The sequence below is a fragment of the Poecile atricapillus genome, chromosome 11 (assembly GCF_030490865.1).
Source record: "Poecile atricapillus isolate bPoeAtr1 chromosome 11, bPoeAtr1.hap1, whole genome shotgun sequence".
Taxonomy (NCBI): Eukaryota; Metazoa; Chordata; class Aves; order Passeriformes; family Paridae; genus Poecile; species Poecile atricapillus.
Window position 1 is genome coordinate 15,283,126 of NC_081259.1, and position 15,423 is coordinate 15,298,548.

The following is a 15,423-nucleotide window of genomic DNA, read 5'->3' on the forward strand; positions in this document are numbered from 1 at the left end:
ACGCGGAGACCCGGAGGCCAAGGGGCTGCACCCCGAGCCGGCTGCGCAGCTTTTGTTTCCCGGTGCCCCGGAGAGCTCGGGGGCCCGGGCAGTCCCTGCACAGGTGCTGTTCGCCATCCCCGGGGCCAGCGGGCACAGCCCCGGGGCCAGCGGGCACAGCCCCGGGGCGGCACCTCGGCCAGGGACAGCGGCGGCCCGGGGCAGGCAGGGCAGGGAGGGCAAGTCGGTAATGGCAGTAAAAGGCGATTACCTGAGGCAGAAGGTACGACTTGAAGGTGGGTTTGGGCTGCTTGAGGGAGAACATTGTGGCGGCCGACGGGCGGGCGGGCCGGGCCGGGCCCCGGAGGTGGTGCCGACGCCCGCCGGCTCAGGCCCGGCGCCCGCGGCCGCTCGGGCTCCGCTCCCCGTCACACCGCGGGGGCGGCCCCGGCGCACCCTCCTTCCCCAAGGGAGGAGCCAGCGGCCTGGGCAGGCCCGGGCTGGGGCCGCCGCCGCCGCCGCCCCGCATGGAGCCCCCGCGGCTCCCTCCGCCTCCCCGGGCCGGCCCAGCGGCTCCTTGGGCGGGCGGCGGCCCCGGCGGGCCGGGCCGGGCCGTGAGGGGCGGGAGCGGCCGCGTACGGCGGCGCGGAGGGAACAAGCGGCCCGGCGGTGATGGGCGGCACCGCGGGGCCCGGCACGGCCGCACTGCTGGGGACCCCGGCCTGCCCGGGCCGGGCCTGCCCCGGGGAGCAGCCAAACGCGGGGCCTGCGGCGGGCGGGGCCGGCTACCGAGGCACAGGATTGCCACAGTTTGGCCTCAGAGCCCCGTGGGAACTGAAACCCCCGTTCGGGGGCCTGCAGGAGTTAATGCTACCCAGGGCTGTCTCGTAAGCCAGAGGTAAAATCCAGCTCCAGCATGGTGGAGAGAGAGGGTGGTGAGACACTGGCACAGGCTGCCCAGGAGGTCGTGGCAGTGTTCACAGCCAGGTTCTGTAAGGCCTTGAGCAATCCGTTCTAGTGCAAGGTGCCCCTGCCCATGGCAGGGTTTTAGACTGGATGATCTATGCTCCATCCCAACCCCTTGGCATTCTGTGATTCTGTAAATCACTTACTGCTATGGAGTTCTTCTCCTGTCACACTTTACACACGATGTGTACACATTACACCTGTGGGGTGTACACAACCCTCTCAGGCACATGGTGTGACTCTTGGGGATGGTTCTGTGCAGGGCCAGGAGCTGGATTCTGTGATGCTTGTGGGTCCCTTCCAACTGGCTGCATGACGCCCCAGGAAGCTGCTGCAGTCACCCTCCCACTCTGCAGCCCTGCTGACTGTGGGAGCTGCATGTTGATCCATGTAAGCTTTCCAGGCACTCATGTGTTGCTCATCTGAGTTTCTCCAGGACACGGAAATAACACAGGCACCTATCTAAAATACATCCCTGATACCTCTTTTAAGTAGGAAACTGAGTAACTGTTCACGTTTGCTTAGTGGCCTACAGCATCCGTAGAGGTCTGTATGACTGCTCTGAACTTGGTCTCCACAGTGGAAATATCTCCTACATGAAGCAAAAGTTTGGGTGGAAATGTGGTATAATGGAGAACCCTAGATCAGGAATACATGGCCTGTCAGCTGTGAGATCTAAGGAAGGCGGAGAGTCTGAGTTCTCCTTCTGGTGATCCAGTCACAAGGGAACTGGGTCAAACCACCAGGTCTCTCCAGATTTTGGAGCCAGGACTGATGTGTTCAGTAGGGTAAGAAGGGCTGGCCCCTGGCTGCCGGTTCACCACAGTCCTGGTTCCAGCTATGAGCCAAGCAGAGTTCACAGCAAGGACCATGGTTTAGAAGTGAGAGCTGAAGGCCAGGACCTGACAAACTGTTGGTGTTTTGCAGCCTCACCATATTAAAAAGCATGATTTTGGTCAGCATACTGGCATGAAAATGGAAGAGCTCACGTGCAAGGTAACTTTAGTAAAGGCCTGCTACAGCATAGTAGTGAAGACTCCAGAAAAATGGACACATTTCCAGATGCAAAATGACACATGCAGCACTCAACATCAGCTGCAAGGTCAAGATCTTCCCTCATTAATAGAAAGTATATTATATTGCATTATAGACCCTGGGAGTTTTTGTGAAGTCTGAGGGTGTGTGTTCAATGAAAGAACAGGCTTTAGGGCACAATGTGGATTCCACAATTTAGAGGAGATGCCCCAGTGGTTGCAGCAGAAAGGCTGGATTGAACAGTGGTGAGGGAAACAATTCAATGGCACCTGCCTAGACTGAGGAAAGCTCACGTGCATACATTTAATGCCTTTCAACAGCCCAGGAGGGAGCACCCTGCTCTTGGACTTGTAGATAGAGAAGATAAAATCAAGCTCAGTGAACTTTTCAAAACAAGTGTACCTCCTTGCACAAAGGTCCCAACTTATTGCTGTTGGCAGACAATGCCCTTCATTTTATCCTCTATTTTCACCTATACTTTTATTTTATGCTGCAAACATCGTTGTCTAAGGGGGATTATTCAGCCTGGCATGATCTCATGCCCCAGTCCATTTTAGGGAGTGCACTGTGCTGCAGATGCTGCTGATGGTGTAAAGTTGAGTGCTGTGAGAGCAAACCACAGTTCCTCTTTCATAACCAAAATCCTTTGGATGTTTGATAAGTGAGAAATACTGTGGGACAGCCCTTATCTTTATCCTTCTGTAAAGTCGTTTTTTTTTTCATATTCAGAACACTGGTGAAAGGGAATTTAATTCAAAAAGGGGGGAAGAGAAAATGAGAGGATAAGGAAGGCAGAAATTGCCCAGACTTGAAATTGCACATAATGAATTTGTCAGTGGTATTAAAATTTATGATTATTTACACCACATCAGAATTACAAGAGTGTTTCTGCATCAGCACAGAGACTTTTTAGGAGTAGCTGCAAAAGCAATCTTACTCATGAGAGGATGATTACAGGATAGCAAAAACTTCCATTAAGGACTCCACTGACACATTGAAATTGTGGTGCTGTTCTGAAAATGAGCAAACAAAATCAAAACTAAGCTCTCACAAGATTTGTAAGGATTGTTACTGGAACTGGCTACAAGTTTCCACTGGAAGAGTTCTATGGCAGTAGGAGAAAAAGGCTGTTTTGGCAGAATTGAGTACTTTGGAGAAGCAAGTTAATTGTCACAACTTGCAATGAGATGCAGGCACGCAGAACAGGACAGGCAAGTAGAGCAAGGTAGGCAGGCAGGGCAGGGCAGACAAGGCAAAAGGGCAAGCAGGACAGGCAGAGAAATCCTCTGGCTTTATGGCAATGAACTCAACTGTCTGCCCATCTCTGGCCATCCCAGCTCTTCCTCACTCACTCACTTTCTTCAAACAGTACTGCTAAATCTGAGATTTTTGAATGTTGTTCTATGAGATCAGTCTTGAAATAATGGTGGGAAGACAGCTATGCAACAGACAGCTGAACTGAAAAGACTGTCTGGTGTTACTCTCATTACTTAAAACATAATTTTTTTTTTTACTCAACACAGTTATCTTCCTTGCCTGTACCTTGTTATTCAGTGGTATCTCCTGTGTGCTAGCCTGAGCAGGACCCTTTCACTTGGCCAGTCTCTCTGAGAAGCAGCCTGGCCTGCTGTCCCAGTGGCATGACCCCCAACACTGTGTGGTTGTCTCCTGGGGCTCGTTTGTGACAGTGCTGGCAATTACCTGTTAGCTATGGCTGGGCTGCATAACCTGCTGTGTGCAGTGCACACTCAGATTAGGCACCTTCCAGAAAGCTTTGGTGCAACCTCCCAGGGCAGCTCTGTGGCTGGGGAAGTGCTTTGGCTTGTGCAATGCATGAGGGCTGGGGTTAAGTCAGAACAGATTTTCACAATGGTCCCTTTTGATCTCTCAGCAGATTAGAGGATGGCTTTCATTAGACGTGTTCAAGAACAGGTTAGACCACCATCTGCCACTGATGCTATTGACATAACTGAACTTGCCTAGTGCAGATGATCTCTTCCAGGCCTGTATTTCTATGGTAACTTAAATGTTTTCATAGCTCTCTGAAGACTGGTTCAATTGCTGGTTTGAACTCCAAGACAGAAAGACACAAGTGTTGTCTGATTTCACAGCTGAGCTATGTGCCCAGAGCTATAGCAAATGTGCGGCAAGTCTGTGAAGTCAGGGATTCACTGATGAAAGTCAGTTCTATTTTTCACTGAAAGTGGTACAGTTTATTACTTTACCTGGACAGCTGTCTACTTGTGCACTCAACAGTTTGTGCACCCAAGTTGTCTCAGCCTGCACTCAGAAGTGTGGGAGTCTGACTGGGGACCTGTGGGAGAGCCAGCCCTACAGATCTGTATTAGCTCTTACAGAATAAAAACATAACGCCTTAAGTTTATTAAGCAGTTGGTAAAAAAAGCCCCAGTCATTCCTGAATGTCCTTGATGAAGGTCTAGGAGAAGAATATTTAAAATGTGCTTACTTACATAACACAGTAACTTTGACAGTCTTGGCCAAATACATACAAAAGACATAAAAACTATGCAGAGGTTTTAGCTTGTTGAGGTATCTCGGGAAAGAAGCCTCCTCTGCAGGGCACATCCTGTGAAGTGGAACCGTGGAGGTGTAATGATATGGAACATTGCTATGTCAGGTAAGGGTACTTTCCTTGTTAATCACTGTGTAGGTATTACTTGCCTGGAGTTATTGGGTATTCTGTTCATGCTATTCATGGCACAGTGTTGGACCTTGGCTTGGACTATTTCACACAGATATTCTGATAGTGACTATTGGATTAACAGTTTCTTAAACTACAATCTAATCTTTTTCCATGGCCCTTTTTGAAGGCTGTTGGTTTGCTCAGGTGATAGCTTGCTGAGCACAGCAATCCAGTTAGGACAAGCAAAGGGAGATGCTCGCATCTAGAGTCATGAAGGATGAAGCACTGTGGTTTTATTGGGGGTTTTGTGTTGCAGAGACAAAAGAGGAGCAGGCACATAAAATTATGCACCCTCTTTTTCATTACTCCAACACCAAGCACTAGGTGCATACCAGCACTTAAACATTTCAGGTGAACATCTGCAAAGAATCATTTAAAGCCTGTTATGAAGACATACCTTATATCCATTGTAAAGATAGAGGGCATCAACCATAAAGCACCACTTTGCCATATGAAACTCTGAAGATCAAGCTAAAAGTTGAAAAAAGCAAAATAAAATTGCAGTTTTAAGACAGTCTGTAGTCTTTGTCTCACTTCTCCCAAGGCTTGTGATTTGTCAGCCTACAATGGAAAGTACTGCTGGGTACTGTTTTATGACTACCCCAAACCCCCATGCCTGGCACCATTTGAAATGGTCTTTAAATGGCCACATCAACCAGGTCCTTACATTGCTTTTGCCTTCCTGTCTGAAGCTGGATCACAATAGGGGATCAAAATCCACAATTTGGCTGAATTTTCAGCTTAGGTGACTGCTGCATGTGGTAGAGTATTTATCTGTAACGGCTGGAGTGAGAAGACATCCCTAGGGCTAATGTAGCCTCATAACCCAGCAAGCAGAGGCTATTTGTCACTGCTAGTAACAGACCACAGGCCTTATGCTGGCTTTGTAAGGCCTCAGGACTGAGGCTTGACAGGACTGCTTTGTCTGAACTTGCCTTAACCTGCTTCAAGCTGTCCCTCATTTGTTTAGCTGTGAAAGCAATTTTTCTAATCATAAGGAAATTCAGGTTTATTTGTAGGATTTAAAGGCCAGTGATGAAAAACAAGATATAACTATAAAAATCACATAAAAATGCCCCTAAATTAGCAAAAAATAAGGACAAAGAAACAACATGAACATCATGCTCTACAAAGGACCTGGGATGCTGACAGCTGGCAGTATGTCCTCACTATCCTCACTGTAGCCACTGACCATTAGACCCAGAGGATCAGACCTGGTGTCAATAAACATCAAAATAAGGGGTAGATAGTAGGAAGTGTGCATGGAATAACTTTAGCTTTTTCTGTTTTTCCATCAGTAGCATAGTAGTATTCTTTTCTGTTCTCTGTTCTTGTCTCTTCTCTAATTAGATAAATCTAAACTAATAACAAGTCTTGTATTAGACTGTTAAAACTTTTTACACTAACAATAAATTCTCATCTTGACATTCAAGGCTCCCAACAGCTTTTGAGTGCACACTAATTCAGGCAGAAGTGACCTGCTGGACAGGACAGTACTGCAGAAGCATCTGTGGGACCCCAGCACTGTCCAAGCAAGGGCAACTGTCATTTGGAAAACTCACCTGCTCCACATAAAGGGCTCCAGCAGCACACTGGCTTTGTGTCAGCCCAGAACACCTGTAACAGGGCACAGTCCTGTCATTCATCAGAGCTAATGAAATGATCCTGTTAACACTCCTGGTCATGCACCTTCCTCATGTTCCTGTTTCCTGACAAGGCCTTGAAGATGTGTTCTTTTTATTTTTATTTAGAAGAACAGATAAATATTTTGCCAAAGATGATAGTCAAGCACAGAACCTTGGAAAGTATCCAAATAAGCAGCATGGAGAAACCATAGTTGGAAGGTTTCAGTGGCTACTTTAATGGATTAGTAAATAATATGGAAAATGGACTTTCTTGATTCTCAGGTATCAAACTCTAGCTTCTAAAATGGATAGAGTGACTCTGCAACAGGAGAGGCTTGTGAGGACAAAGTTAAGCTAGTCCCTGAATGATGCAGTGTAAAAAGGGGTAATTCATGGAATCAGGTGGTAGAGTCATGAACCTGCCTTTGCAAATATGACCATTAATCACTGTGTTGAAAACATTTGCCTTGAGGGAAAGGGAAAAGTCTGTATTGCAAGACACTATAAGATGAACAAATTTAAATTACCTCAGAGTTGTATCTCTGCATAGACATAGCCCTAGAGTACACACCCTTTCAGCTTGACTTGCTTCACTACAGGTCAAGCTCATAATAAATCATGGCAATGGAATTGACAGTGACATAGCTGTGAAGTCACCACATGCTTAGCAGTGAAGGGGGACACATCTTCCTGAAAAGCAGTATTAAACATGCCTCTTCAGAAATGCAAATTCGCTGCCTGAATCCTTTCAGCCAGTATTCAAGAAAGCATGGAGGCAGACATGCAAATGTGTTGGTCATTATTCTGCTTAATGAGCTCCAAATCTATTATTTGTCTTCTATGCACATACAAAACCATATTTAAATCTTATTTAAATGGCTCTATGTCTAAAATGACTCTGCCAAAGCCAGTGTGATCACTTCACAGGAAATGGCAGAGAGCTTGTCATTCAGTTCATGCTGTGTGAGAGCACAGGAAAAATCCAAACCTCTTAAAATCATCCCTATATAGAAAATTTTATGGAAAATTACTGGCAAGTGTTAAGAAAGAAACTTTGCTTAGAAAATGTTTGGCCCATGTACTGCATAAGAAGAAACAGATTAGGGAAGTGTTTTGACATTATAGAGGAAAAAAAAAAGGTATATTGAATTAATTTGCCGTATTTTTCATGTGTTTCTTTATAAATATTTTTACACAAAGGAAGTATATAAATACAAAGGAAAAATATTTTCGTTTGAAATCTACATGCTATCAGATAAATTTTCAATGTAAATGCTAAAAAATTAATTGGTCAAAAGCATGATTAACACACATGTTATAAAGACAATGTTACAAGAGGTATGCAACACACTGTATTCCATTCCACAATGCATACTGCTTGTTTAGCACAGTGCTGAAAAGCTGCATCCCTTTGTGTTTGTTAATGAATCCATTTCTGGTGAATGTGCAGGCAAACAATAAAAAGGCATTGGCAAACTGGAGGCTATTTTAACCACATATACACAATGGCTATGTAGTTGCACAGAATGGTAACACAGAAGTAAACATGGAAGTGAAACAATTTCAAATGTCATTCTGTTCTTACAAAATGTCAAGTTCCCTAAAATTGAAGAAAAGAGAAGCCCACATAAAAAGCAAAATGTCAACAGTGTTCCAACAGCAGTGAAACCAGTAAACCTGCTGCTCAGAACCAAGATAGTAAAAATCCAAAAGAAAGGATGACTGAACTTTGTGAAATGTCTATGCACTTTCCACAATCATTCCATTTGGTAACAGTACTTCAGAGCATAAGTATGGATGGAGAATGAAAATATAATGCAAACAATACAAATCAGATACCATTAATGCATTTGTAGAGTCTTCCATCAATCTCTGCATTTCAAAACGCTGTAAGCATCATTGTCAAGGAGGACATTGAGACCTGCCTGTGGGACTGATGGTGAGTGAAAAAAGAAATGAGGTCTTTTCAAAATAGCATATGAATGAGTCCTGATGGGTAATGAGTTAAGCATAAACCTTTGAGCAGTATTCTGTGAATAAGTAACATGCCTTTAACTCATTTTCAAAATTACCTGCTCAGTGGTAAGCATCCCCTGCAAAGAGAGGTGCTGAATATTTGGGAAATCAAAGTTCCCAAAACTTAACGGGGAGGAATGATGTGAATAACACCCTGCTATTATGAAGAAAAATTATCAAAACTCAGTACTTAGAATGCCACTGCGGAGACAAGTGCTCTGGAAACATCTAACTACGGGTGTTGATTTCCACTCTTACTCCTCAAAACACTTTTGCTGTAGAAACTTTTTTCTCCTTTGACATTTGTTTTTGAAATTTACTCAAGAAAATGTACAGAATTTCTGTTCTCATCTGGAAAATCTATATTTTGTTTAGACAGACTCTCAGAAACCGTTCCTTGTTCCTCATGTGTCATAATGAAATTGCAAAATGGAAGATGAATTTGTCACAGTATATTTGCTTCAAGCAAAGATCAGGTGTATTTTGATCTCACCTGATTAGAACACCTTTCCTGTTCTGTTTTGTTTCCCTTGCAGGCATCTAAAAGAAGTCAGAATCTTATCCTAAGTCTACAAGGACTTCTGTTGTAATCCTCATTTATATAAAGCACTAATGCAGATCTTGGATTTCTATTATTACGATCTCCCAAAACATTTTGAAACAATGATCACTGTTTTTCAACAGTTTAAGGCTGTCAGCATGCTTTGGGCTGGGGACAGATGTGATCCTGAAAGCAAAATGATGCCACTAAAGTTCAAGGACAGATTAAGAATATGTCCGCACGTGGCTTTCCAGGTCAGATTTCTCCAAACACAACTGTATTTTACCACTCTGACCAATTTTAGTGGATGAAAACTGCTATGTCATGCCATTCTGAAAGAGAAGCTAAGCAGCATGCATGAACTCAGAAGTGAAAGAGGGGACTGCATAATTTTTCCTTGCCTCCAACAATTTTGTTTTGATCTGAAAAACACCATGGCCACAAAGAAACCAGCTGCATAAGTAAGGATAGAACTAAGGCTGGTTAAAAATTGTTCTGTTTGAGAAATCTTCTGATAACCTTATTACATTATAATATTGCTCTTCCTCTAAGAGCTTTTATAAAGAGCTTGTTAGTAAATGAGCTTATGAGGGAGGCTGAAATGGAATAAAGGAAGAGCTATATGGTCGGCATCTGTGAACCATACCTACTTTTTATCTGCCCCTGAGAGAACATCTCCCTTTCACCCAACCCAGCAAGCATTTAAGAACAGAACATGTATCTATTAAGTTTAAAATAAATACATATATTCAAAATTCTTCTTTAGAAATTAATTTTAAAATGGCTAATTTGTTCAATTAGTCACTCTGCTTTCTTGACTATTGGTAAAACAGGGGCCATAAGCCACTTTAACATTCAGTTTCTGTGGATGCATTTTCTTGCCTGGTTTTCTGTTCCTCTGTTGCACTGCCAAAAGCTACCACCAAATTAGTTACACTGCTGGCATGTCCTGGTCTATTTAATTTGTCCTTCACAGACTTGGCTTTCCGGGAATGGCTGTGCAAGCTCTTGGAGCGTACTGATGGGAACCCAGAAGTCCTTTCTGGCTTTACTGACAGTAAATTCTCCTTCTCAGCCTTGACAGTGGCAGGCATAGAGGTGTAAGAGGCACTCATACCTGCTTCAACAACATTACTATCGTCATCTGTGTCCATCTGCTTCTCCTCTGCTTGCCTTTCTGCTTCAGAGATCAGCCCGGGGTATTCTGGAGGACGCTCTTGAGAAAGCTGCTGCTCAACTTCGTATTTCCACTCAGTGGCCCACTGTTCAATTGTAGAAGGGCACACCTGATCCATAATGGTACTATATTCCGAGGTCCAGTTGTTAACTCCTCCAACCAGTTTTCCACCTTGTGCAAATATAAAGCTCCTTGACTTCATCATAGTGGTTTGACAAGCACTGAAAGTTTCAGGGGGAAAATAGCGCATTGCTTTGGATTTGTCCAAGGGATAAGAGATGGTTGCTTCTAACTTGGTACGTTCTACTTTTAACTGAGTGTTCTGAAAATCTGGCCCTGCTACTGACTGACTGTTTGTAACAGCATTCATCTGGTTTACACTTTGAGGAATCATTCCATCACTACTGAAAACCCCCTGCTTCTCACTCCCCAAACCGCCTGAACCAGAACGGGGGCTGGAAACATTCTGTGCAATTTCTAATGTGGATTTACTATGATCTGCTGTAGTGACTGCATTAGCACTCGAGGTATGGAGTCCAGTTTGGTGTTCTGGAACCAGCATCCTTGGGTCTGCTCCATCTTCTTTGGTACCAATAGAGTGGGCTTTTTTACGCATGGCTGGTGACATAGGCGTGGTGCTGTCATCATAGGTCAGCTCATCGCCACTGACGTGGTATTTGTACATGCTGTAGCCATCAGAGCTATTCACACTGCTCTGCCTCAGGAGATAAGCAGCGTCACACTCTGACGAAGCCCGCGAGCGTGTGTACGTCAGCTCGGATTTGTCGATGCCCGCCAGCTTCTCCAGAGCATTCACCATCCGACCAGAGAGCTCTTCCAGCTGAGAGAGCCGGAGGTCGACTGTCTGGAGAGAAGCTTTCATAAAATGTTCTCTTTCATTCACTTCTTCCAGCCTCATAGACATATTTTCAACTCTGTGGAGTATAAAAAAGGAAGCAGAGAACAGAACCTGTAGAATGGTCCAGTAACCCATTAGAGGCACCCAGCTCCTGATTTCTTCCTAAGGCAGAATTTTGTGGTGTATCATGCCTTGTTCTTTTTTTCCAATGTGTAGCAACAAAAGCACGAGCATTTTCTTGTTACCTATGCTTTCTGTACACCGTATTAGAGGGGTATTTGAACTTTGCCCTTATATTCATGGTAGAAGAGCCCTTAGGGACAGACTACTGTTAACATTTCTGTGTGTGCCACCCACTGTGTGCTCAGTTGTTCTCTTTCACTGTGAAGAATCAAATTAATTACATGAAAAGTACTTTCTAATGACATGCTCACAGGGTGACTTAAAATAGCATCAAAGCATGCTGTAAAACAGGTTTTGCAGCTGTATGAGAGAGAAGCACATGCTGGTGTTGATGGGATTGCTTTAGCTCTTGAAATAACTTTCTGTTTTGTATCAGCTGAAGGGAGTGGAACTATCATCTAATTCAATTAAAATAATACTTTTTCCCATTTTCTTCTTATTTATATCATAATGGATGTGATAGTACCAGAAAAATGTACTTAAAGGTAATTAATTGGAATGTGGCTTAGAGATCATATACTAGTAAATCTACTGTGGAAATTAAATTAATGTTTTATTGCTCCCATACACAGAGGATGACGAAGCATCTGGAGCAAGGAGCCATGAGAAATAAGCAAATCTGCTTTGTGGCCATAGACCACAGTGAATCAGTGAGGCTTATCAGCCCTGCATTATTCTCTACCACAATACCTAGGATTTTGACAAATTGCCAGGGATAACCAGTGTGATAGAAACTACTTGAATATATGTAGCAGGTTTAGTTTACTTTTCTATTCTCAAATTTCAAATATAATAATGCAAGATGTTCAGGTCCTCTCTCAAGGGAAAGAAGTTTATTTATTAAAGAATTATTATTCATTAAAGAATTACACAGAGATAATTAATAACAAATGTTAAAATGAAGATGCATATAGATATATAGATAAATATGTATGTGGAGTACCTCATCAATAGAATACTGTGAGATAGATTAAGGTGAAAGAGTGTTTAAAATGCATATAATTTTCATTACAGGGAGAATTTTTTTTTAATTTCAAGGAAGTGACAGAAGACCCCATCTCTTGACTTACTTAGATCTACTGACAGAATGTCCTGCCAAGTGACCTGGTAAAAAGGCTGCTGCCACTAGCACTGTGTGCTTACACAGCAATCTGCAAACATTACCTAGTCCTCAGAACAAGCATAATGATTTACATGTGAATATTCCCCATATTTTAAATAGGGAATTTCATACTGAAAAGCTAAATGCCTTGTTCAAAGCCTGCAACAGAATCTGTGGCAGAGATTAAAATTCAGCAGTTGTGAGTCCCAGGCCCTAGTGTTCCATGGGAAGAACCTCATTGCTTTTGTCATTAAGCTCCAACATGTTTCTCATGGTTGGATGAACTGCTGGAACTCAACAAGCAGCAGTTTTCTCAAATGGATAAAAAGCATGACTGTGATTCTCAGATGGATAAGAGATATAAAATTCATCATAAGCGAAGATGTTTTCATAACAAAGCTAGCCAAACCAGCAGATTTAGTGACATAACAGAAGGAATAACAAGAAGTTTGCTCTTTTAAGAGATGCACCTGCTCAGATAGTTATTTGGGTTTCAGATCAGCTTCTGACTTGGTGGTGGTTTTCTTCAAGATCAAAATCTTTTGTATTTTAACTCAACCGTGGGTATAAAGAAGCTATTAAAAAGACTGTTCCTGACAAATGGTGTGGATTATTTTGTTACAATAGGTACCTTTCAGAGGTAACTCTGATGCGTTCATCATTAGATGACTGCTGCTCGTCCTCTTTCTCCTGGAAGTATTCTTCTACACACTGCTCTTCAAACTCATACAATTTTTTTAGCTCTTCATCATTCAGAAATAATTCTGTGCAAAAGAGAAGAACAGAAGAGGAGTTTCCTTTTTCTGAACTTCTGGCAGACAATTTAAATCCAAATTAGCAGTTTATTTTGGACGTACTGCAGGATTCTACTCCTGCACTAAATGAAGGAATGATTCTTTAAAACAGGCAATGAGCACTTAGCTAAGGATGGCTGGAGCTGTGAAGGCAGTGGAATGCATTATGACCATCATCTGTTTCCATGGCCATCCACGGGAGGGCTCAATGTTCTGAATGACTTTGGCACTGTTTAACAGCTGTGCATTGAATAAACTGAGCAGTTTTTACAAGAAAAAGACCTGGGCAATCTCTGCCAGTTTGACTGTTTCTTTATTCAAGTGTTATTCTAAAAAGGATGCCAGTTATAGGCAACAGATTGTTCACAGATATTCTTTGGATAAGAAGTTAAGAAATTTCCAATTGCATAAGAAAAATCCAGGGGAAACACAAGCTTTTGGGAACAATTCATCCTATATCTGGATTTCTCTCTTTGCATTTTGAAGGAGTGTTACATTTCCTTTTTTCATTTTCCTTTTTCCTATTGTGCAAAAATGTTTCCTGTGAAATGTAGAAACGGGGATGTTGTGAGCCTCTGATTATTTTCATGATCCATATAATGAAAATATTAATTAACAGTTACAGAGTATGTTAGGAGAAGAATGCTCAGTTTCCCTGTGAAATGACAGACAAATCTCTAAATGATAGTGGGGATACTTGCAGTCACAGATTGCTCACAATCACAGAGCTGACACTATAGCTGACATTTGAAACTGAGATCCCTTCTTCTGAAATTCCTATTTGCCCCTCCCGACATATGGGCATCACCAGAACTTGGTAAATCCCTGGACTGAGTAGATACCATCCCGCTGTTTTAAGAAAGCATTTTAAAGGAGATCTTTATTAGCATCAGAGAGCTGCAAATTCTCAGGCACCCACAGAGCCCAAGAGCTCTTAACTTGATACTAATATTGGCCCATACTGTCTTCTGCAAATACACTAGATGGTCAAGGTGAACAAAACAGTTCATTGTAGAAGCTGCTGCTTTCTGCTAATATGGTACAAAGAGCTCAATTTAGAGAAGATTTCTTGCATACTCAGTCCCCTGTCCCGCTCATCCTGGTCTCCATCACCCTTCTTGCAGCGGCAGCAGATCCGCTTGATGATTATGTAGATGTGGCTGAAGATAATCATTGGTGGTGGCAGGACAGGTCTGTCATGGAATGTCATGATCAGCTGGTACCGCTGGAACTTCCACACTTGGTTGGATATTGATTTTACCTCAAAGAAGGTATTGCTGAAAGGAAACATAGGTACAGTTGCTACAAGGTCCCTAATCTTACTTATTGAACAATACTATGTTGAAAAAAGCAGCAGCTACAGAGCCTCATGGAGCCACACGATTTGCTTGGTTCAGCTCTCTATTGGTGCTACTGAACAGGATTAAACTGAACTCATGATTTCACTGCTCCTTTTGAAGGTAGAAAACAGAAAGTGCTCTGCATCCCTCAGGCACCACTCAGAACAGGCCTCTCAGACCATTTGCTCCTACTGTACAAATCCCTTGGGTGCCGGTGAAAAGAAACTCACACAATTTATGCATCACATAATTGGCATTTTGGGGCTTGGTTATAAACTATTTCTTTTAACACATGCCAGTATTTGATGCTACACAAAGTATTAAATCCATGAAAAGTATTTTGTATGCTAAACTCAGAAGCTTCACATAGTCTGCCTTTAATATGCTAATCAGCTTGACCTACATAGAAGACTTTTCAAGTTTTCACAGAATGTCCTAAATTCAAACTTTACTCCCTCATACTTCTGATTTGGAAACATGATGCATATTCTTGTAAAGGGATTTATTTTTGGAAGCTTCATCATTTTTACAGCAATGTAAGGTGTGTTTTAAAGATGTTTAATTTTGAAATTCAGTTGATATGAAGTGATAGTAGTCAATCCAGATAAAACAACAGTCACAGTTATGAACTAAGAGAAAGCAGACTTGATATTCTGTCTTAGAAAACACTTTCCAAGCTATTTTAAAGTATCTTCAGAGAGCTCACTTGACTTCTATAATGGTGGTGATACTGGAACTTCTTCTTTATATTTTCTGTCCACTTATCTCCTAACTTTATGTGCTTTAGAATATCTACATTCATAAAACCAGTTAAAACATCACTTCAAAACCAAAGAATGCCTGTGTACCCATAGCTTTTGCTTTCTTTAGGTTAAGTACACAGGAGACTATGATCCATAATAAGTAACAATCTGCCTTTATTCCATTCCTTGTCTCCTTTATGGCAGGAATTCCCCAGGCAGATGTCAACCCTATGCAAGCAGGCTGGGATGGCAGGAGTTAATAGCATGACCTACTTCCCAAACTGCTGATTCCTTGGTCCTTCAGCCAATAATAGCTACCATTGTAAGATTCTTCCCCTTCTCCCCAGCTATGTGACTGG

The 15,423-nt window shown here is 42.8% G+C and overlaps 3 protein-coding genes across 3 annotated transcripts in view; 1 reads left to right on the plus strand and 2 right to left on the minus strand.

The window, feature by feature from the left end:
* The window catches only part of MTMR10 (myotubularin related protein 10), a 35,809-nt gene extending 35,365 nt beyond the window's left edge, over nucleotides 1-444 (minus strand). Inside the window, exon 1 of the mRNA XM_058846999.1 lies at nucleotides 251-444. Coding sequence (XP_058702982.1) covers nucleotides 251-304 — 54 coding nt within the window. The 5' untranslated portion in view covers nucleotides 305-444. The remainder of the gene's footprint in view (nucleotides 1-250) is intronic.
* On the plus strand, nucleotides 312-6,870 carry LOC131583160 (serine/threonine-protein phosphatase 1 regulatory subunit 10-like). Its single transcript, XM_058847002.1, has 2 exons — nucleotides 312-877; nucleotides 6,118-6,870. The coding sequence occupies exons 1-2, from the start codon at nucleotides 507-509 to the stop codon at nucleotides 6,257-6,259; spliced, it is 513 nt and encodes a 170-aa protein (XP_058702985.1). The 5' UTR covers nucleotides 312-506; the 3' UTR covers nucleotides 6,260-6,870.
* A 726-nt stretch (nucleotides 6,871-7,596) lies between these two features.
* The window catches only part of TRPM1 (transient receptor potential cation channel subfamily M member 1), an 83,113-nt gene continuing 75,286 nt past the window's right edge, over nucleotides 7,597-15,423 (minus strand). The window contains exons 25-27 of the mRNA XM_058847246.1: nucleotides 14,059-14,258; nucleotides 12,819-12,951; nucleotides 7,597-10,978 (exon numbers count right to left, since the gene is read on the minus strand). Coding sequence (XP_058703229.1) covers nucleotides 9,715-10,978; nucleotides 12,819-12,951; nucleotides 14,059-14,258 — 1,597 coding nt within the window. The 3' untranslated portion in view covers nucleotides 7,597-9,714. The remainder of the gene's footprint in view (nucleotides 10,979-12,818; nucleotides 12,952-14,058; nucleotides 14,259-15,423) is intronic.